The sequence below is a fragment of the Carettochelys insculpta genome, chromosome 28 (genome assembly GCF_033958435.1).
Source record: "Carettochelys insculpta isolate YL-2023 chromosome 28, ASM3395843v1, whole genome shotgun sequence".
Lineage (NCBI taxonomy): Eukaryota > Metazoa > Chordata > Testudines > Carettochelyidae > Carettochelys > Carettochelys insculpta.
The window spans coordinates 2,016,622-2,038,622 of NC_134164.1; the positions used below are offsets into that span (position 1 = coordinate 2,016,622).

At 61.7% G+C, this 22,001-nt stretch overlaps 1 protein-coding gene across 1 annotated transcript; it reads right to left on the reverse strand.

The window, feature by feature from the left end:
* Positions 1–7,419: 7,419 nt before the first annotated feature.
* Positions 7,420–19,090, reverse strand: CDK5RAP3 (CDK5 regulatory subunit associated protein 3). Its single transcript, XM_074978859.1, has 14 exons — positions 19,024–19,090; positions 16,069–16,114; positions 15,299–15,430; positions 14,688–14,788; positions 14,052–14,100; positions 13,259–13,437; positions 12,184–12,320; positions 11,470–11,614; positions 10,665–10,793; positions 10,178–10,256; positions 9,402–9,490; positions 8,473–8,678; positions 8,112–8,283; positions 7,420–7,721 (listed from the first exon to the last, which is right to left on the reverse strand). Exons 1-14 carry the CDS (start codon positions 19,027–19,029, stop codon positions 7,656–7,658), a joined length of 1,536 nt encoding a protein of 511 aa, XP_074834960.1. The 5' UTR covers positions 19,030–19,090; the 3' UTR covers positions 7,420–7,655.
* Between the last annotated feature and the right edge of the window lie 2,911 nt (positions 19,091–22,001).

Sequence of the window (22,001 nt, forward strand, 5' to 3'; positions counted from 1 at the left end):
GAGTAGATAGATAGATAGATTGTATGGGGATGGCTGGATGGGTAGAAGTGATGTGTGGGGATGAATAGGTGGAAAAGGAGTAGATAGATAGATAGATTGTATGGGGATGGCTGGATGGGTAGAAGTGATGTGTGGGGATGGATGGGTGGAAAAGCGGTAGATAGATAGATAGATCCCATCTGTCTCTAGCTTTCCCCTCCTTTCCTTCTGTTTACAGCTTGCCTGAGTCCTCAGTGTGAGAGACAGAACCTGCCTTTCTCTCTCTCCCTCTCCCCCCACCAGCCCAGAATACTAATTACTGCAAGCTGGGGAAGAGGTTTATTTTATTTTTCTGTCATTATCGCCCGGGAACGCTGGAGATAATGGGAACAGCGATCGACATTGGAGGCCAATATTTCATGTGTGCTCCGATCGCGGGGACGGGGCCCAGACAGTTATATTAAGACCCGACCGGCGCGGCATTCTAATCAAACACTTCTTGCAGCAAGAGAAGTAATGGGGGGAAGGGGGGTGAGGCGCCAAGTGGGACGTATTAAATCGTACCAGTGGGCAACAATAGTAAGAAGGTGGGCAGGAGAAGGGGGGATCCGGCAGACCCCCGGCTGCTTCCCACACAATAGCCAAACCCAGCAGCACCGGAGCTGCTGAGAGTCTTTTAATTTCCCATTAAAAGGCCTCCCCTGCCCCAGCCCTCTGGATCCCACCCTTCCTCCCCGCTCGCAGCTGTGCCCCCCAGGGGGAGAGAGTGCTGCCCTTTGCCCTCGGCCTGCCCCCCCCACCCCGGGAGGCCAGGGTTTGACCCCTGCGCTGACCCTGCCATGTGAGCGGAGGGACAGCTGCAGCGCCCGGGGCGCGGCCGGCCCCCAGAAAGTGGCGCGGGGTCACGGGGGGTCGGGCGCGGGGCTGTGTGAAACTCCCCCCTGGCCTTTTGTGAGCCCAGCCGCAGGGGGGGGTTAGTTCCACAGGCGACTCCTGTGTCTGCCGAGAAAGGGGCCATTATGGATGGGAGAAAAATACACTGTGCGGGATTCTTCCCTCCCGCCATCGCCATGGAGACCGGGAGGCTTTCCTGACTCATGCACGGAGGGGGGACACCTCTAACAATAACCCCACTGCTCTGTGCCCTCCCCTCACCCCCCCACCAGGGCAGCCCGTGACAGAGCCAGCCCCTCCTGGCCGGCTTGTTCCCCAGCCCCCACGAGGTGCTGAGCACCGCTAGTGCTCCTCCAAGCCAACGGGAGCTCCAGGGCTCAGCGCCAGGCAGGAGCGAGCCTGCTCCTCCCACCATGTAGGAATTGCCTAAGGGGTCACATCCAGCCAGCCAGGGCCCATTGCTTGGAAGGGCGATCCAAGACACCCAGAAGAGACCCTTGCGCCCTCGCTAATGCCCTGGGTACAACTCAAGGGGTCCTGTGAGCCGCCCCAGCCACGCACACCAAGCCCGCGCTCGGGTGTAGCAGCTGGCATCTGGAGGCGAGGCCAGGCCTGGGGTCAGGCTCCCTGGCGAGCCAGCGACCTGGGCCGCCTGCAGCATCTGCCGCTCGCGCAGAGATCGGGGGGCAACGGAGCTTCCATCTAGGCTGGGTTCTGTAATGAATCCTGCACCTGGATTCGTCCCGCGACCTGGGGCTGATCGCACAGCCGGAGCCGAGTGCCAGGAACTGGACGCTCTGACCTCAGCCCTGCCTCTGTCTCGGGCTGCCGGCTCCTCAGCTTCCGTGGCCCCCCTGCAGGTTTGCCACCACAAGCAGTGGTTTGGGGGGGACCCACCCTGAGCAGACTCATCAGGCCCTGGTTCGCAGAGGGCAAGTGCTCTGGCCACTTTCAGGCATTTTTGGAGGGGCAGCCGATGTCACAAGCCACGCTGACAAATCTGGCCTGGCAAGTGGCTTGCCCATTTGAAAGCAGCCATGCGCTCCTGAGCTGGGGGGCTGAGTGCAGCAGTGACCCGGTGCTCTGGCTCACACGACACCTTGGAGGGGCAGGGGGGTTCCGTTTTGAGATGGGAGGCGCCCCAGCACAGCACTGGCATCCCAAGTGAAACCAGCTGCCTGGCTGCTGTCTGAGCCCCCAGGATAGGGACACAGCTGATCCCCTGCCAGCGATGGCTGGACACATTGCAGCCCGTTCCCGCCCTGGGTGGCGTTTGGAGAGCTGGTTCTCGGAGCCTGTGGAGTGCGCATGGGGAGCTCTGTGGCACGTGCCTCAGGGTGCACAGCATGGCAGGGGCACCCCAGAGCCCAGAGAGGTCCTGCTGCTCTTTGCAAGAGCTGGGACTATGCCTGCTCCCCTGGGCTCATCTGCTCTGCACCTTTCTTCAGCTACTTATCGGCATTTCTACCAGCAGCTCCTGTCAGGCACTGGGCCCCCATGGTGCTAGAACAGAACAGTCCCTGCCCCAAACAACTTGCAATCTGCCTCTTGCTACAAGCCCTGCAATGGTGTAAGCTGTCCTGTCATGTGTCTGTGCTCTGTTAAATAGCTGGCGCGCTCTTCCCCAGAGGCAGCTGCATCCCACCTGTACAGCAGGTCAACTGATGCCGGATTGGGGTCCTCCAGGACGGCCACCCCTGTAGAAATGCACAATGGTCTTGCTGACCGGTCACAACTGCTGTGTCCTCATCTGTCTGCTGCCCTCTGCTGGTTGGATCAGGACTGCACATAAGCCCCCTACTGCTCCCAGCTAGTGGAGATTCTCCTTTTGCTCATGTAGGAGAGGCCTCCCCAGAGCACGTGGAAATGAGCTTTGTTGCTACAAAGTGCTGGGCATGTGGCACAGCGACAGGCAGGGAGTACGACTGATGATACGCCACCTGCTTCACCTCCCTGGGGTTCACAGATTGAAGGAATGCTGGGGGAGAGCCCCATTCCCCCAGCTGGAACCGGGGTATGCCTGGCACGGGGCCCTGGCTGAGACCATGTAAAACTGAGCCTGGGTAGCAGCCAGGGACCATGCAGCAGGCTGAGAATTGGAGGTGGAGGGAAGGGAAGGGAGGGGAGGAGAGAGGACTGTTGGGCTCAGTACCCCCCACTGCCCACAACCCCAGGAGATGGGAGCAAGGTCCTGTCCTGTCCTATGCCACCATCCCTCCTGATCGACAAATTACTCCGTGAAGCTCAGCCCTAATCCTACCTCTTCCCATTCACTTTGAAGGCCTGTCCGCCTGCACTGCCCATCACCTGGCAGCCACTGCCTGGGGCACCCCACAGAGATACCCCCGCTGGGAGAGAACCCCCCTGCCAAGGGCCAGGCGCTCCCACCCACCCCGTGAGCACCTTCTTGCTCAGCACCAGGGAATCTATCAGAGCAGCCCACAGGGGGCTGGCACCACCTCCATGCAAAGGGGGCAGGGCTTCTCAGCCCCTCCTGCGCTGGCTGCCCTACGCCTGCTGCCCACAGGTCTTGCTGGCCTCCCCAGCCCTTATAAGCTGGGCCTGGAGGCAGCCTGCAAGGCGAGGGAGGGCTGCAGACTGCCTCTGGGTAATGAGCCCTACAAACACCTCCAATGATGCCACCCACACCCCCGCCCCCCGGCCAAGGGCAATGCACAGCCAGCCCCTGCCTTGGGGCCTGACTGCCAAGACTGCCTGGGGAGGGAACGGGGCACCTGGTGCAGGCACAGGACTCCTGGTTCTCCTCTGCCAGTGATTGTGCCCAGGGCACCGCCCTGCTCTGTGCCTCCATTTCCCCATACATACAAAAGGAGGTTACTTCCCCAGCTGCCAAGTGATGTCCCCAGCTTGCCTCTTCGGGGTGGGCCTGTCTCCATGGCAGCTCCCGCGCCAGGGCAGAGTGTGCAGCAGGGGCTTTTGGGGCCAGTGGAATGCCCCCCGCCCGCTCTTTGCAATGGGAGCAAGAGCAAATCTGCCCCAACTGCCGGGGTGGGAGAAACGCAGTGACTACTGCCAGGCTCCACAACCTTGTGCTTGCCTGGGTGGGCGCGGGACCAGGCTCAGAGCAGGGCTGGGGCAGGCAGGAACCCCACAGGCCCCTTCCCAACCTGGGGGTGGCTCCGCCTTCCCCCCCCACACCCTGGGCTCCCTGCCCCTCTCCTCACGCTGATCAGGAAGGAGTTAAGGGTGCCATTTAAGTCCCGTTCAGAGGAGTAACGAGCAGCTCCCCCAGCCAGGGTGTTTCTCTGCAGATTAAGCAGCAATTTGCATAGCCCCTTTATTCATCTTCATGTCCCCCGCTGCAGCCGAGCACCACCCACGCCAGCGCTTGACAAATGGGCTCACGGCGCAGCAGGCCGGGGCAGTGGGGCGACGTTAATGGATCGCCGAGGCGGGAAGCAGCCTGCTAGTCCCACCTCACTGGCAGGCAACGGGGCAGGGAGAGCACAGGGAGCCATTGGGGTGTCTCGGCCATGCTGGGGTAGGGCCCTGGGCTGGGGACGGGTCTCTCTGGCCTGTTGGGGGCAACAGGGGAAATGTGGGGCTAGGGCACTGGGGGGTCCGGCCAGGGACTCACTCCCATTGGCTCCATGAGGGGCAGGACCACATGGGACCCCTGTGCCAGCCCCAGCCAACGCTGATGGGAGCAGGAGGAAGGAGGTGTTTGGAGCTGCAGAATTGTGGGGCTGGGTCCCCCGGGATTGGAACAGGCCCATGGGGTAGGAGTCGGGGAGAAGGAGATCAGGTTCCTGCTGCAGGAGGGATCCTGACAAGGCTGGGCCAAGGACCTGCAAGTCCAGCCCAGTCACAGGCCCTCGAGTGCTGACATGAGGCAGCCGATGGAGCTTGGCCTGGTGCAGGGGGGGCTGGGAGCAGGGTGGGTGGAGGGAGCTGCTGGGGAGGTGAGGACAAGGGGTGGCAGGGGAGCTGCTGCAGGCAGATGTTTCCAGGATCTGGGCTGCAGCCACATCTCCCCTGGGCTGCCCTCTCAAAGCCAGCCTGGGGAGGCAGAGACTCAGAGGCAAAGCTGGGGCTGAGTGGACAGGGAGGCTCTCAGGCCAGGCCCAGCTCAGACAGGGACCCCGCCCTGCTAGCACTCCCTGCAGCGGGCAGTGGTGGCTGAAAGCGGTTGCCTGGTCAGAGTTTGCCCCAGATCCAGCACCTCCAGCCACTTCTAGACCCACCCAGCAGAATACAAGCATGGAGGGAGGAAGGAGCCACTTACATCCCCCAGAGTTGGGGCCACCCCTAAGTGAGGGGATGGGCCCAGAGAAGTGGAGGGGGAGGAGGCTCCCAGCCAGGCGGAGATGGCACCAGTGCCCCTCTTGGCCCAGCCAGGGGCCTGCAGAGCCTGGAGAGGGAAGCTGGGGACCCTGTGCTGACTGGGACAGAGCCTGGCTTGTCTGCACAGCACCAATTGCCCTGGGCAGGATGAGGTACACAGGGAGGGGGCAAGTGGAAATGGCTCTTTGGGGCCGTGCAGCTCAGCTGGGGTTCAGGTCCCTGGAGAGAGGCACGCTGGCAGACTGAGCTGGGATGAAATCAGAGCTGGTGGGTGCTGCTGGGGTCTCGCTGGTTCTGGCGGAGACACAGCACAGGGCCCTCAGGAAAGCTGCCCTAGCAGGGCCAGGGGTTTGAGGCCCACAGCTGAAAGCAGCCCCACGCCTGCACAATGCAGTGCCTGCCTCAGGAGCGGGGCCGTCCCGGCAGCAGGAGGCTGCAGAACAGGCAAAGCTGTGCCACTCGCTGGGGGACTCGCGCGCAAAGTGCCAACCAGCTCCCCCTCTGCCTCCAGAGCCTCCCGCGCAGCCAGGCTGGGGCAGAGCTGTGCTGCAGCCCAGATGAGTAGCACCTGTGCCCCTGCGCCAGCCCGCTCTGCTGGCCCCTGGACTCGTGGGCTCCAGGTAGCAGCAGCAGCGCCACATTACAGACCTAAAGCTCTCCCCCCTCCTGGCTCCAGGGGATGTCTCCCTGCGCAGGGGAGGCGCCTTCCAGCCCCACCCCCAGGGCACTATAGGCTACAGGCAGCAGCTGTGGCTGCGCCAGGCGTCATGGGGAAGGTGGGGACAGCAGGGTACCCCAATGCACTCTGCTCACTCTGCATCTTTGGCTGCAGCACAGTCAGTCTCCAGCTTCCCCACACACTCAGGGCTGGCCTCCTCGGCTCCTGGCACCAACAGGCTCCAGGCCACACACCAACCCAGACACATAGGGCCTCTACACCACTGCCAGCACCACTCCCCTTCCTCTCCCTGCTCTGCCCACAGCTAGAGCTTCCTTCCTGGTTGGGGGCTGCATCCCTGCTCCCAGGCCAGCCGTTCACATGGGGAACTCATTGCTGCAGTGGCGACTGCTTCGTTCTCCACAGCCCAGCTCTGTGCCTGTCGGGGCACTGGCCCACCGGCTGCCTGAGGTCAGGGGACACCCCATGCTGGGGAGGCACAGCTGGAATGGAGGAGGGTTCTTTGGAAACTCCAGGGAGGCTCCAGCCCAGCGCTGGAGGAAGAGGAGCTGGCAGGACGGGACAGGACCACAGGACTGTGCAACAAGCAGCCACCAGGGGGAAGTGCCCCCTGCTTGCAGAAGTGCCAGGAGGGGGCTATGGGGCTGGCGATCATGGACCAGGCCCCCACCCCGGATTCCCCCACCTCAGGGACTCCACTGAGCGCTGCTTGCCCGGGGCTCCTCCGCCCCCACCCGGCAAGGCCGAGGGGCTGGGAGGGGCGAGGGCGCTTGACGTTAATTGATCGGAGCGGCTGCTGGTGCCTTATCTCTCCCCTTCTCCTGCGGATAGCGTGTCCGCCGGAGTGCGCGGGGTCGGTGATTAATAGGGGCCATCACTCACTGTCCGGGCCGGCTGAAAGGCAGCGGGGGGGTGGCCCTCCCCACCACTGAGATAACAAGCAGCAGGAATAATGAGCGGTGTCACTCCACTTTTCATTTTGATGGAAAGTCATTACGGGCGTCAACGCCGGCGACAAAGAGCCATGAATCAACTGCTCTGCTATGAAATTAAACCTGAATCAGCCCCGCGGCTGCCCCTCAGCCTCACCCCAAAGCGGGAGGGCGCAGCAGGGAGGGGGCATTTGCCAGCACTGCTGGCCCCACATGCACCAGCTGGGCACTGCAGGCTGGCAGCTGGCCGTCTCGCTGTGACGGCAGTGGCTTGGTGGAAGGGCGCCTGCTGGGGCGGAAGGTTCACTGGGCCAGCCCACAGCTCGCCTGACCCTGGGCCCATCGCTGCTCTTTTTGGGCGGGGGGGACGACGGACAGACTCTAGGAGAGGTACAGGGGGTCTGCCCTGTGCAGGGGAGGGGCCAGTGTCCTGGTCAGACACACAGGGGAGGGGTCTCTGCCCTGTGCAGGGGAGGGGCCAGTGTCCTGGTCAGACACACAGGGGAGGGGTCTCTGCCCGTGCAGGGGAGGGGCCAGTGTCCTGGTCAGCTGCGGCGGGTGAGAGAAGAGGGGCAAGAGCCCAGTGAGACACTGCAGGCCAGGCCAGAGCAATCAGGCAGTGAATTCACATGTGGGTGGGATGGGTGGAGAGTAACAGCTCCCCCAGCTTTATTCAACTGCCCATCCGGGCTGCACAGAACCCTGGGAGGGGTAAGAGGCGGTTCCCAGCCTTTGCCGGTGCAGGTCTGCTCCTTACACTGCGAGCAACGAATCAGCAAGCCCAGGCTGGCAGCACCCCGGGGAAGCTGTCCCCCACTTGCGTCCCGGGACCGTGGCTCTGTGCTGCTGAGGGGGCAGCGTCGCGGTCACAGGGAGGCGCCCATCAGATTCACAGGTCGGCCCCCGTACCGTTGGGAAATGTCCACTTCGATCTGAAAGGCAGGGCCGCAGGATCAGGCCCGGGGCGAGGCTACTGGAGGAGCAGGCGCTCCGCATGGGGAGAAGTGCTCAGGACAAGGACAGCCCGTTACACCGGCCAGGGGCTGTCGTGCGTGAAATCCAGCTCGGGCCAGGGGCTATGTGGGAGAGAAGGCGGGGGCCATGCGGGCCAGATCTGACGGGGGTCACAGGGAGGGGAGGGGGGCTGTGTTGTGAGCTCTGACTGGGAGGACCCACGTCATGGGGGCAGGCCCGTGCAGGTGAGATCTGAGGGGGCGGGGGGCCCCATGTGGGTGAGACCTGACGGGGGCTCCACCTCCTGGAGCCAGGCCCCACCCAGCCATCCATGTCCCCGGGTGCCACGGCCCTTCCCTGTTCCTCACCAGTTTCTGCAGCTCCTTGGTTCTCTCCCCCAGCAGGTCGAGTTTGGGCTCGAGGGCGGCCTGCTCCTCCAGTGCCCCCTGCCGCTTCTGCGCCGCCAGCTCCTTCTTCAGCACCAGCAGCTCCGCCTGCTTCAGCTTCTGGCGGAGGAGCTCGCTCAGCCGGTCCACGTACCTGCCCCGCGAGCAAGACTGAGGCCGTCAGCCCCCTCCCAGCTTGGGTCGGTCCCCTTCAGCCCCACCCAGAGCACCGCCTCCACAGGCTGGCCCCCAGCGAGCTTGGCCCATTTCCCCTCACCCCGAGTTAGGGTCACCTCCCTCGAGGACGCAGCTCCCCCGCCGCAGGACAGAGCCCCCCACGCACCTCGGGGACGCCAGGATCAGGAAGAGGTGCTGCATCCGCAGGCTGGTCAGCTGGCCGATCAGCTCCCGCACAGCCGCCGCCATGGCCACCACCTTCCCCAGGGTCTGGCCCTGCAGGACGGGCGGGGCCAGCTGGAACTGGCTCACCGACACCACGTCAGCCTCCTCGCCCATTTCCACCAGGCGCTGGGACAGGAAGGCCTCCAGCTGGGGAGGGAGGCAGGGAGTGGGGAGCAGGCCTGGGCGCCCCGCCGGATGCAGAGCCTGGCCCTGGGAAGCCCTTCTGCCCCATGGAGCACAGGGAGCTGCTGCAGGCTGGGGGGCACTGAAGGGGCCTGGAAGGCTCTGGAGGGCACTGTACTTATATGATGAACCCCCAGAACCTCCGCAGGCTTCAAGCTGCAGCTCATCCCAGCCAGACAGGGCGGGCCCTCGGCAAGGGGGGCCCAGGTGCTGCCTGTCCCCAGAGCGCTGCCCTCCTGCATCAGCTACACAGGCCCAAAGGCTGCAAGGTCCCAGAGAAAGCAGCTGCCCAGGCTCCCATCTGGGACCAAATGGGTCTGGCCAGATGACCGGCTCCCAGAGTGCTGCTGGGAGCTCTCCCATGCCATGCTGGGCACCAGGGGCCACTCCCGCCCCCAGCCAGCTGGAACAACCTCTCGGGACTGTTGTGAGTCCTCTGGGGGGTGGAGGATGATGGTTAGAGTGGGAAAGGGGGCATCTGGATTGCTGGATTCTGATCCCCACCGGGCAGGGGCCGGCAGAACCAGAGGGGCCAGAACACAGGCTCCCAGGTTCTATTCCAGGCTCTGCCACTGAGGCAGCATGTCTCACGCTGACCCGTGACTCGGTTTCCCCAGGTGTCAAAGAGGGATAGCCGCCTGCCCCACTCCCCCTCACTTCTGGGTGCTAAGCCCTGTGCCGGGATACCTCCATCAGCTCGTCAATGAACTGGCTCCGGGTCTCGGGGCTCTCCAGGAGGGTCAGAGCATCAGGCCCTCGGGCGACGCCGTCTGGGACTGCAGAGAAGCACGTGGGGTAGAGTCTGGGACACTGGCAGTGGGGCAGGAGGGGTACCTCCTTCAGCAGCTGCCAGGGGTTTGCCCCCCTGGGAACCACATTGTTTCACGTCGCGGCCCCTCACCATGGGGCTCCATGTGCTCTCTGGGGGCAGAGGCCCAGAGAGCACCTTGGGGCCCCGCTGCCCCGGCCAAGTCCCCCAGGGAGCAGGCAGCCCAGGACCCTTCTGCATTCAAAGCCAATGGGAACCCGGCGGCCTGACGCAGGAAGTGCCATCCCCCGGTGCCCTCTAGTGGTCACCTGGTTTTCATTCGGCGCTGACTCCACCCTCCGGCCAGGGCCAGGGCCAGGGCCTGACCCCCCTCCCCACCCCCCACCCCGGCCCAGGAAGAGCTCTGCTGGCCCGACTCGTTTGGGAATCTCAGCTCCCACTGTCGCGTCACTCCGACACGCCCCAAGCCCCGCCAGGGAGGCAGCCCCCCCACGGCGTACCGGCACCTACGTCTCAGCTCAGCTTGGAGAACGGGAAGCAAAACAGACTGGCACAGGGCCAACTGGGGTCGGCAGAGGTTATGGTCCCCTCTGCAGTTCCCAATGACATTCTCCCGCCGTCTCCATCCCACCCGCCCGCCTCACTGTGCTCAACTGCCCCAAGGCTCCAGGGAGGCAGAGAACAAGCCCCTTACCCTGGATGCCAGCCTCCAGCACCGTGATCTGCACCGGGTCACCGCCATCTCCCCAGTCTATCCCGTCAGCGCTGTCACCCTGCAGGGAGTCACACGGCCTCCTGTGAGAACGGGCGCTCTGCCCCACAGTGCCAGGATGGGAGCCCGGAGCTGCCCTCACCTCACCAGAGAAGCGGCCGAGAGCTAGCATGTCCCACCAACAAACATATCACAAACGGCATTACATAGGATTAGCCCCATTTCAGAGATGGGGAAACTGAGGTACGGGGAGGGGCGGGACACTGGCTTGCCTGAGGCTTGTGGCAGTGCTGGGAAGAGAACCCAGGTCTAAGACCTGGTCCTGTGCTCTAGCCACTCAGCATCACTGCCTGTACAGTCTATACCTTCCCCCAGAGTCCCAGCCAGACTGGCTACAGCCCAGCTCTGCCTCAACAGGCAGGGTAGCCATCTGGCCGGTGGAGGGCTGAGGGGTACAGCACACACCCACCTCTGGGTCAGGTTCCAGCGAGATCCCCCAGTCCACCTCCTCGGCTTGAGCTCTGTCCTCCCCAGAGAGGCCGTAAGCAGCTCCCATGGGGGCAGGTGAGGACTGCACCTCAAAATCCCCCCAGTCAATCTGCAATGAGAAGAGCAAGGTGCCCCCCGGAGGAGCTCTCACTGGCACCTGCCCTGGAGACCCCAGAGCACGGGCCGGCCGGCCTTTGTGCTCTTGCGGGTGCACAGCTCCAGGCTCTCTGCCCCATGGATACACCTCACCGCTCGCTGCTCTGGACCCCCCGGGGGCTGCCCCTGCTTGCTCTGGAGCGCACTGCCCCAGCACCCCCTTCGCGCCACCCCAGACGCTGCACATCAGACCAGAGTCCTGGAGGAGCAGCCGGTTCTTGGGGCACTCCAGCAGGGTAACCCTGTGTGTACACTGCACCCAAGGACCCCAAAGTGCTGGGGATTCCCTACCCCACCCATGAAAAGCAGCCACTTCTGGGGCAGAACCAGCACCCAGCACCGCCTACAGTGCTGGGGGGAACTTTCCAGCCCAGGACACAAAAGCAAAGCCCAGACCAGGTCCTGGGAGCTCCATGCAGAGCAGAGAGGACCCAGTTTGCTCATATCTCTACCTGCCAGCGACCTCCTGGGATGAACTTCTCCCCTTGGGGGAGCATTTGCACTGTGTCTGCCCCGCTGCCCCCTGCCAGGAGTCCGTGGCTGCCCCACACGACCCCCCTGGGGCAGGAAGGCCCTCCCGCCTCGGGCCAGAATCTGTTCTAGTTGATGGCAGCCTGGCCAGCACCTACCACGTCCTCGTCCTGCGGCTGGGGCCCCTCCTCTGCCAGGGGGCGCTCCACAAGCGTGGGCTCCACCCCCCTCCTCCACTCGTAGACGGTCGTGTTCCCACGCGCCTGCACATGTCGTAACAGGGGCACCACCTGCTCCGTGGAGCTGGAACACACAATTACCAGGGCAGCACGAGAGCAGCAGGGGGCAGGGGTGTTGAGCTGCACCCCCAGCTGGGGGCACACGGAGGGCTGCTGTCTCTCCTGGACCGGATACCATTGCCCCAAATGGCGTCTGGCCAGGGAGAGTTGGCAAACTAGCCACAGCTGCAGAGCCCTGGACCAGTGGCAGGACCCTGACTGACAGCAGTGCCCCTGGGGCTGGGGGGACCCCAGAGGGGTCGCCTGGAGGCCAGGACCAGTGGGGCCAGCAGAGCCAGTGGCAGGCTGGCAGCAGGGCCTGGGCACGGGGAAGCCGGGTGCTACTGCATTCCCTGCACTCCTACTTCCCACACCGGATGCCTTTTCCCTTCCCTGGCTCTGCTCCGGCGAGCAGCAGCCACACACACAGCCCCGAGCACCCGCAGCCCTGGGGGAGCAGGCTGAGGGTCTGTGCGACCCGGCTGCAAGAGAACTGGCAAGGACCCAGCTCGACACTCGGGCATGGAGGTAACGATTCCTTCTCCTGCCCAGGGCCGGCACCAAGGGGGAACAGGGAATCCCGGAGGGGCTTACCTCTCGCACACAAACTGCACGCAGGCCTGGTAGAGCTCGATGGCTTCCGAGAGCGCCTGGGCCCCAGCCCCAATTTCGGCCAGCAGTGCCGGCAGGTCCTTCACCAAGGCCAGCAGCTCCCGGCGCACATTATCCCCCTGCACGGTGAGAACAAGCAAGGTGCATCAGCGTGGGGACACAGGCCCTCGGCTTGTCAGCCTGCCCCAGCCCAGCAAGAGCTGCGCAGGCTGCAGAGTGGGGCCAGGGACACTCAGCAGCTCATGGCAGAGAGCAAGACCAGGAGACCATCCCTGGAGGCAGAGGGAGTGGAGGGGGCGCCCAGGCGTGCAGGTTGCAGAGCACACAGCAGACAGGAGCGAGTGGCTGGGACCGTCCCTGCTGTACACGGTGCTGAGCCTGCAGGTGAGGCGCGAGAGAGAGGCAGACGGATCTGCAGGTGGGCGGTGGCAGCAGGTATAATTCCATGGGCACAAACCTGGCACCAGCGGTGTGGGAAATGGCTGTCTCATCTGCTCAGGCTGCCTTCCAGGGAGCAGCCCAGGGTCCCGGCAAGAACCTGGGGTTTGGAAACTGGGCAGGCTCCTGGTGACTGGCCACTGGTAAGAGGCAGGGGAGGCAGAGCTGGGGGCAGGGCTGCTCAGGGCACTGGTGGCAAAGGCAGGACTGTGCAGGAGACTGAAAGCCCAGGGATCGAAGGGACCAGGAGAGGTGGAGGGAGCTGGAACCCTCTAGCAAAGGAGACACCCTACAGAGAGCTCAAGAGCTGGGGCTGCAGGGGGCATACTGCCCAGGAGGGCGCTAGGAGATCAGCGCAATGCACAGCAGTGTGTACACCTCGCTGAGGGTACACGGTGAGCGCTCCGTGGGGCTAAGGCTGCACCCCCGCTCCCCAAGCCGGCCCGGCCGCGGGGGCACATGACAAGCGCTGGGTGGGGCTAAGGCTGCGTCCCTGCTCCCCAAGCCGGCCTGGCCCCGGGGGCACATGATGAGCTCTGGGTGGGGCTAAGGCTGCGTCCCCGCTCCCCAAGCTGGCCTGGTCCCGGGGTTGCGTGATGAGCACTGGGTGGGGACTCACAGTGATGCCGTGCTGCTTGCAAGAGGCATAGAAGCGCTCCCGCATCTCGGCGGCCCCCAGCTGGCACTCCTCCTCCTTGCGGCCGTACTCCTGCTGCAGCTGCCGGCACTTGCTGATCTGCTTCTTCAGCGATGGGACCTCGTAGCTCACGTTGCGCACAAAGAGGCTGGCGAGTTCCGCTGGGGCAGCAGGGGGGTAGACGGACAGACAGGAGAGCAGACACATGGGGCACTGTCCTGTCCCACACGGAAAGCCACGGCAAACGCTGGCAGGCACCCAGGCTATGGAGCTGGCCTGCAGCCCCCCAAGGCAGGGGGCAGCTGGCCAGCAAGCCCTGGCCACAGGGGGATTCAGACCCCCAGCGCTGACCCTTGTCCCAGCCTTACCACTCGCTGCCAGTAAATCTAATTCCAGGGCTGCCCAACAGGCCAGGGGAGCGAAGACTCCCACGTGAGAATGGGCACAGTGCTCACTCCACCACTGCCCGTCTGCCCGACGCCGCTCCGCCAACGTGCCCTAGACCTGCCACTGCCATGGCGGTTCATGTGGCTGGCACAGAAGGGTTTTGGCTCGATGTGGCTCTGGGCATGTGCCTCGTTTAGGCTGACTGCAAAGTGCTAAGGAAGCGGGGATTGGATGCAGGGACTGGGCTCATGAGAGATCTGACACCTGCCAGCAGGGAGCACTGGGGACCTCGCATCACACAGACGCCATCCTCCGGCGGTCACACCCAGGAAAAAAGCAGCCTCTGGCGAAGCAACTGTCCCCAGGAGGCGAGGAGAGGCTGCCTTACCTAGGTAGGTGTTTTCCTTTTCATACAAGGACACGATCTCCTGCCAGTCCTAAGAGGGGAGCAGAAAAAGAGAGGCTGAGAAGATGGCAGATGCAGCCAGAGAGGCACAAAGCCCCCGAGCAGCTGGTCTGTGCAGTGCAAGAGCCCAGGAACAAGCAGCAGGGCACGTGAGCACACCTGGGTGGCAAGTCAGAGTTCAGTGCTTGGGAGCCTATCAGGGAACGGCAGTGCAAGCTTCTCCCGGGCCCTGGCTCAATGACAGTCCGGACTGAGACTCGAGAGACCTGGGTTCTAATCTTGGCTCTGCCACCAGCCTGCTGGGTGACCTTGGGCAAGTCACCACCCCACTCTGTGCCTCAGTCTTCTCATCTGTAAAAGGGAGCTGATGGTACTGCCTGGTGATGTAAAGCACTAGATATAAGCAGGGGTTGTTATTGCTCAGTTAATACAAGGGACCACTGTACAGGCATCCGAGAGAAACAGCTTTTACCTGCTGTCGACACCAGCACCCCACAGACAAACAGAAAAGTCTGCACATCACTCTCACATCCCGTCCCACCTCACCCCGACTTGCTTGGAAGGAGCAAATTCCAGGCCCAGCCCCACCACCCGGACCTGCCTCTGAGGGCCACTCACCTTCATGCGCTGGGACGAGTAGCGACCAAAGATGTTTTTACTGGAGGCCTCGGTCCCTTTAAGAATTTCCACGATCCTCAGGCAGTGAAAATAGTGAATGTCTGAAACAGGACAGAGCGCGCTCAGATGGCCAGGCCAGGGCAGCACAGGGGACACAACACTCAGTCACCAGGGGCATGGGGTGGGGATAAGGATCCTAGGTTCACTGTCCAGCCCTTAGTGTGGTACCTGGGGCAGTGAGAGGGGAGAGGGTTCGTGTCACTGGGTTGCCGTCTCCCTTCTAAGCCGGGATGCTGCTGGTCCCCAAAGCCCTGGGGGCTGGACTCTGGCGTTTCAGGCCCACTGCAATGGGCCTGGTGCACGGGAGAGGTGACTGGGGACAAGGAGGGGACCTCATCCCCAGGATGGACACATTCATGACCCCCATGGTACAGCAATCACAGCCACCAACCTCTTGGAGCACCAGGAAGCCGAGCGAGCGAGCAGGCCCCACGGGCGTAAACGCACCCTCGGTATGAACAGGATCCACCATTCCTGCTTCAGACGCCGGCGCCCAAGCCTGCATCAGGGAGACCCTCCCCACGCCCCCTGGCTGACCCAGCCCCACTCACAGGATCCTGAGAGCAGCTGCTTGATCTCCTCGTTCTCCGGCATGTCCTGAATGGCCGCGTTGATCTTCTCGCGGATGGTCAGCACGTGGCTCTGCCATTTCAGGTTGCAGTGTCTCCTGTCCACCAGCCAGTCTGCAGCAGGGACACACGGACACTAACCACCAGCGAGAGGGATGGGAGCCCAGATAAAGGGCACTGCTGGGAGGGGAGAAGGGAGGGCTCCCCAGTTACTGGCTCAGGGACGGGAGACCCTCACCTCTGAGCAGCTGGTGCAAACACAGCCAACATGGGCAATCGCTAACCTCTGGTGGCTGCTCAGTGCCCCTTCTGGGCAGGAGCTTCCTGGGGGGCTGCACCACAAGCTCCCCTGCCACCCGACTCCTTGCTGGCCAGCCCAGCAGAGGCACAAAAACTCCTGCCGTACCTCCCAGAGCGAGGAGGAGGCAGGCCAGTGTGCTAAGGGGCCCCCGCCCAACCTCTTCGGGGGACTGAGGGAGGACGCTAATCGCCCGGACTGTCAGACCAGCACCCCACTCGTACGCTGACCCTACTGATCTGCACAGCTCTGCCACGCTCCCGCCGGGGGACAAGGACAACAAACTCGCCTTGCTCCTCAGTTCTCCTGAAACCCAAAGGCAAGTTGTGCGCAGGCTGACAGCCCCCCGGCCCTTCTGCCCCCTGCAGCACATGCCCCTCCCTCAGGGCATAAACACGCACCCCACAGCCCCCTCCCTTGCCAGCAGAAGGCGGGAGAGCCGCTAGTGTCCTACCTAGCAGCTTGCTCGTCTGGATGTCAATCGGCAAATTCTGATAGTCCTGGTGAAAAGAGAAACATATTTCAACAACCAGGGAGATCGCAGAGTGAACAAAGCTGCATAACACAGATAAAGCCACAGCCTGGCCTGTAACCCTCCCCGTCCAATGCATCTGCCCAGCCACTCCCCAGCACCTGCCATCTGCCCGCACATCCTGCTCCAAGCCCAAGCAGTCTGTCTCAGACAGTCTCCAGCTCCGAGCAAACAATGCTCCCCTGTGCTTGGGTTCCATGTCCTAACAGCAGGGAAAGCTCTAGCCTGCCGTGGTGCTGATCCAAACCCGGATACCCTAGTCCCTGGACAGACAGATGTCTGGGGAGAACTCGGCATACATTGTCACTGCAGCACCAAATCCCCAGCGGGCACCACAAAGGCCGTCAGGACTGCATGACAGCAGGGAGAACGGGAACATGCTGGCTGGCTGCAGCCGCCAATGAGCAGGATGGCTGCACGGCCAAATGCATTGCTTGTGGCTGCAACAGCCCACAACATGCAGGGGTGAGTCCTTCAGTTATAACGCTGCCCTCAACTAGCAGCTATGGCGAGCCCCCCAAAACCTCGTACAGCTGAAAAGGCAAACAACCCCCACTGCCAATGCCTCCCCCCGACAGAGCAGTAGCATCGCCCTCATTTTCAGATGAGGAACAGAAGTGCCTTGCCAAACAACAGCAAATCAGCAGCAGGTAGACTCCAACCCCCTCTGGCCTACGCTAATTACTAGATCCTCCTTGCTCCACAGGCCTCCACATGCCTCAGTGCACATAACAAAATGTATTCGGCACATGGATGGAAAAAGAGTGGGAAGCCTGCGAGGGATCTCACAGCACTTAGCGCTAAAGGCAGACGTGTAGCTCTCCAACAACAAACAGCTCTACGCGTGTGCAAACAGAGTCAATACAGCCCATCGGTGTGTTTATGTTTGATTCCTCCAGCAGCAAAGCACAGAGGTTACTGCTTTCTCTGGAGGATCTGGCCTTACCTGGCTGCTGGGTACCTAGCGCTACATCTACACCAAAAGCAGGTGTCTCCAGAAGTTACTGGTGGAAGAGATGTTCCCACAAAGCTTGTTGACAGATTTGTGACTACGCAGGAAGGCGGATCCACCTTTTGACCCGCTCTGTCAACAAAAGGGCCCACACAGCATCTCCACGGCCTGATCAACAGTTTCTGCCGACAAAATGCATTTTGCGTGTAACTGCTCCACAAGCTTTGTCAACAAAACTCTCTAGCGTAGCCATCGTCTCAGTGGCAATTCCCATCGGAACCAACACAAGGCAGGCACCTTAAGTACCATTGGGATATGGGCCATGGGAAGAACGAGGCATGCAGATCAGAGCAGTGGTTCTCAACCTTTACCCACCGGGGGCCCGTTGAGCCGGTCCATAGTGGAAGACCCTTCCAGCTAACAGAGACCCCCTTCCCGTTTATCGGGGAAGGGCAGAACGGGGGCTGCTCCCTTCACCACCCCCAGCTCAAGAAACCAGGCCTCAGAGAAATGTATCTGAGGCCAACCCAAGATACCCAACAGCTCCTGAAAACGAAGGGATGCTTTCTAAGGCTGCTTCCCAGACATCACTACCCCAGATTCCAGCCAGGCTCCTCCCACACACAACAGGGGATGGATTTTTTCCTGTATCCAATTCACTCTCCTATTTGACTTTTAAAACAGAAACAACTTGAACAAACAAATTAGGGAGTCCCAGAGCAGCAAGAACAGCCCAGAGGAAGAATCCAGGACTGGCCGGTAGTTGTGACTCAGCCTACCAGTCACCAGGGGCAGGGTTGGCTTTTTAGTGTGTGTTTGTGCAATGCCTGGCACCGTGAGGGCCTAAGCCAGGATGGGGGCTGACAGGCACTGCCACAAAATAAATAATTATCAATTGTAACGTAGTGGGGGGATTCAAAGTGCCTGTGTAGAAGCAAATGGCCTGCCAGTGGCACCAAGGCAGCAGGTACAAGGGCCAGGTGCACACTCACGCCATGGGGCTGGGATATGGGGCACAATGTTACTGTATGGTGCTAGGGCCTGGTGGGACCCCACCTGGTGTCAGGGTAAGTCCAGTTAGCTGTGCTGCTGCGGGGGGGTGAGGGAAAACAGCTGCATGAAGGAGAGAAGATGGGAAGAAAGAGGGAGGGGGTGACTGGGGCTCCCCAACCAGCACTACCAGCTCAGGGGGGCTGGATAGGGAGCTCACTCTCGGTGGGGGGGGACCAGGGTTGGATGGGGGGGGTCACTCTCGGAGGGGGGGGGGACCAGGGCTGGATGGGGGGGGTCACTCTCGGGGGGGGCGGGGACCAGGGCTGGGGTGTCACTCTCGGGGGATGCCCTGGCAGCGGGGGGGGAGGCTGCTTTCCCGGGGGAGCTGCCCGGGGGGGGGGTCGGTCCGGGGCTGGATGGGGAGGTCACTCTCCGGGGGGCAGGGAACCAGGGCTGGATGGGGAGGGTCACTCTCGGGGGGGGGACAAGGGCTGGATGGCGGGGTCACTCTCGGGGGGGGGACCAGGGCTGGATGGCGGGGTCACTCTCCGGGGGAGGGGGACCAGGGCTGGATGGGGGGGTCACGGACCAGGGCTAGATGGGGGGGGTCACTCTCCGGGGGGGGGGACCAGGGCTAGATGGGGAGGTCACTCTCCGGGGGAGGGGGACCAGGGCTGGATGGGGGGGTCACTCTCCGGGGGACGGACGGACCAGGGCTGGATGGGGGGGGTCACTCTCCGGGGGAGGGGACGACCAGGGCTGGATGGGGGGGTCACTCTCAGGGGGGCAGGGAACCAGGGCTGGATGGGGGCGGTGGGAGGGGGGAGGGTCACTCTCGGGGGATGCCCTGGCAGCGGGGGGGGGGGGGGCTGCTTTCCCGGGGGGGCTGCCCGTGTGGGGGGGTCACTCTCAGGGGCGCGGCCCGCTCCCACCTGCATAACCCCTCCGCCCGGCTCCCTCCGGCCTCCCGCGCAGCCGCTCGCTTCCGCTCCTCCCTGTCCCCGCCCCTTCGGCGTTTGGAAACTCCGCCCCCCCATTTCCAGCCAATCAGCGGGCCGCGCCCCAGGAGGGCACAGGCAATACGCACGCGGGCCCCGGCTACTCGCGCCCAATCGGCCAGAAGCAAAGTGCAACGTGCCGGCGTTCCGATTGGCTGGAGCGAAGGGCCCCACCCACCAATTAGAACAAGGCGGGGAGGGGGCTGGCGGTGACTGCAGCTGCCCGGCAGGTGGCACCAGTGAGCTGTGGGGGCGGGCCCGAACGGGAGGGGAGGGGAGGGGAAGGCGTGAGCTCAAGTGCGCAGGCGCGTTCTCGGCAACTTACCCACGCTGGGAGTATGTGCCTGGCGCTGGCCCCAGCTGGCCTGGGAGCAGCCGGGGGTTCTCGGTTCCCGCAGCGGTGCGGGGCTCAGGGTGCCCACCCATGGGCAGAATAAATTTTGTTATGTGCACCAAGGCAGGTGCAATGTGCACCACAATATAACCCCAAAAGCTGGCTGTGGGCGCTCTGCTAATCTGCTGGGCGGCATGGGACTCTGTCCTGAGCAGCTACCTGAGCGCCGGGCCTACAGGGAACGTTGTTGGGCATTCCCACAGTCTGCCTTTCTCTCCATCAGACTTCGGGCCAAAAACAAGATGTGACCCGCCTAGTCTCAAAGATGGGGATAACTGCCCTATTGGGGAAAACCTGGATGTGGGCTGGAGCAGCGGGCATCGTTACAGCCCCATCCCGTTTCAGCCCAGGTGGCATTCTGGCGTTGGCTGGGGCTGGCAGAGGAGTGATGTGATCGCTTGCCTGGTCAGGACAACTCTTAGAATCAGGACTACAAGGACCTGGGGCCCAGAAAAGAGAGCAGGTGGCAGACATGATAGTAAAACTTTCCAAGGCCATCCCTACCAAAGGCAAAAAAATGCGGTCACCCAGGGCACCACAAAATTTTGCAAATTGTCTCAAATTTTGTGATGCCCTATGCAGCTGCATGCTGTGTATACCATGTTGTGGACTCTAGTGGCCAGCCTGATTCCCCAACTGAGTGCTCAGCAAGGTCATCCCTAGAGATGTACATAGCTAGGACACACATCCCCACACTGCTCCAAATCCATCCCTGCCCCCGTGTAACACTGGCTGGGGGACTAGTAGGATCCCCCCACAGCTCCTGCAGCCCTGAGTGCAGCCTCTCACAGAGCAGTCCCCACACAGGGCACCTCATAGGGCACCAAAACTTCTAGGGATGGTCCTGCCTCCAACTATTCTTTCATACAGCTGTTCTTCTGTCCTCCCCCAACCCTCGCCAAGTCTTTCTCTAAGGGCCCAAAAAAGAAGTGATGGGTGGATAAGCCCTCCTCTTATTTTGTCCACCAATTAGGCCTAATACCTGACACACCACTACTGGTTCATTCATTTCTGGTCGACTACTGGTTTCACCAAGCATGATTGCACCATAGTCCTTGAATCATATCAACGTGCCTTTTTTTTGTTTGTGCTCATGTAACGTGTCTGGTTCTCTTGAATCTGTTCATTACACTTAGTATTGAAAAACAGCTTGACCTACTTTCCATCAACATTTGTTGTTTTACATTATTATTGTAATGTCTTAAGAACTTTTGTGTACTTTTTACAACTGATCTTATAATTAGGGTAATTTTATGGCTGCAATGATCACAAAAGCAAAATTCCCACCCCTATCTTTGGACCAGCACTTATGGTGGTGGAGGGGACCTTCAATAAATAGGGAGCTGGCCACCTCCTTGATTTTGTTTAGAGGCTTCTGGTAGCCAAGCCTACCAACCCCCAGGGGATAAAGGGGCAGCTTCCCCCAGGCCTAGTGATGCAAATGGGCCTCCGGCTCCTGGTCATCACCACCGCTGCTATGGTGGCAACGGCAGCAGCTGGGTGCCATGCCCTTTAAATTGGTGCAGCCTGCACCAGGTGGTGCTGAAGGGCCGCCTGTGGGGCGCTAGCCCATAGCCCCATCCCTTTCCACCTGAGGCCACGTCCCTTCCAAGGACTTGACGCCGTCCCTCCACAGCTCACCATGGTCCAGCGAAGTCAGCCGCCCTGCCCGTAGCCTCCTGCAAGAGTTGTCTCATTGTGTAACCTTGGCACATGTGATAGACTAGCTGGCACAGGGCAGGTTGCCAGCTGCTTGTTGTACTGCTGCAGGGCCTGAGAAGTACTGCTTTTGAGTGACTTTTTTCTGCCTTTCAGTCCAATATATGCAAATACACTGCATAAACATGGGGAAAGAGGGTTTATTTCCTTGCAGGTATTTTAGGCTGCCTTTAAAGCCACCTTAAACCCCAGGCACTCTGGGCTGTTATCTAGAAGGAACCCTGAGTGCTGGAACTGCTGCGTATGAGTCTAAGTTAGTTTGTGGCCAGCATGGGAGCAATGGGAAGCCACGTTTTGTGCCCAGTATGGAGCAAGGGCACGAGGGACTAGATTTATATAGCTGTTGGCTTTCTTAAAGGGGAGGGAAAGAGGCAGGATGCTGCGTGAAGGCTCTCAGGGACAGGATTCATTTGCAGTGAAAATCTAACCCTGGAATGCCTGTATTGGGAGCAGCTGGCTAGCTCCAGGACTGGGGACTGAATGAAGAGCCTTTCACCTTTATGGGGTCTGCGGAAACCAGAGGCAATGAGTCCAGCTGGGAAAGAAGCAGATGAACCACTCCAGAACTCACTAAGCTAGTGACTTTAGGAAGAAAAGTCAGGAGCACACAAGGAAAGGGCTCCCCAAAATGAGCCCCCCAGAGCCCCCCAGACCCGTATTCCCTCTAACTCGATTTCTGTGTGAAATAGATGTTGTACGATGTGCCTCAAGGCATGTGTGGATGTGAACTACCAGTGGAAACACAGGCTGCTGGCTGTGGGTGCTCTGTTAATCTGGCTGGCCCCTGAATCTCTCTTGG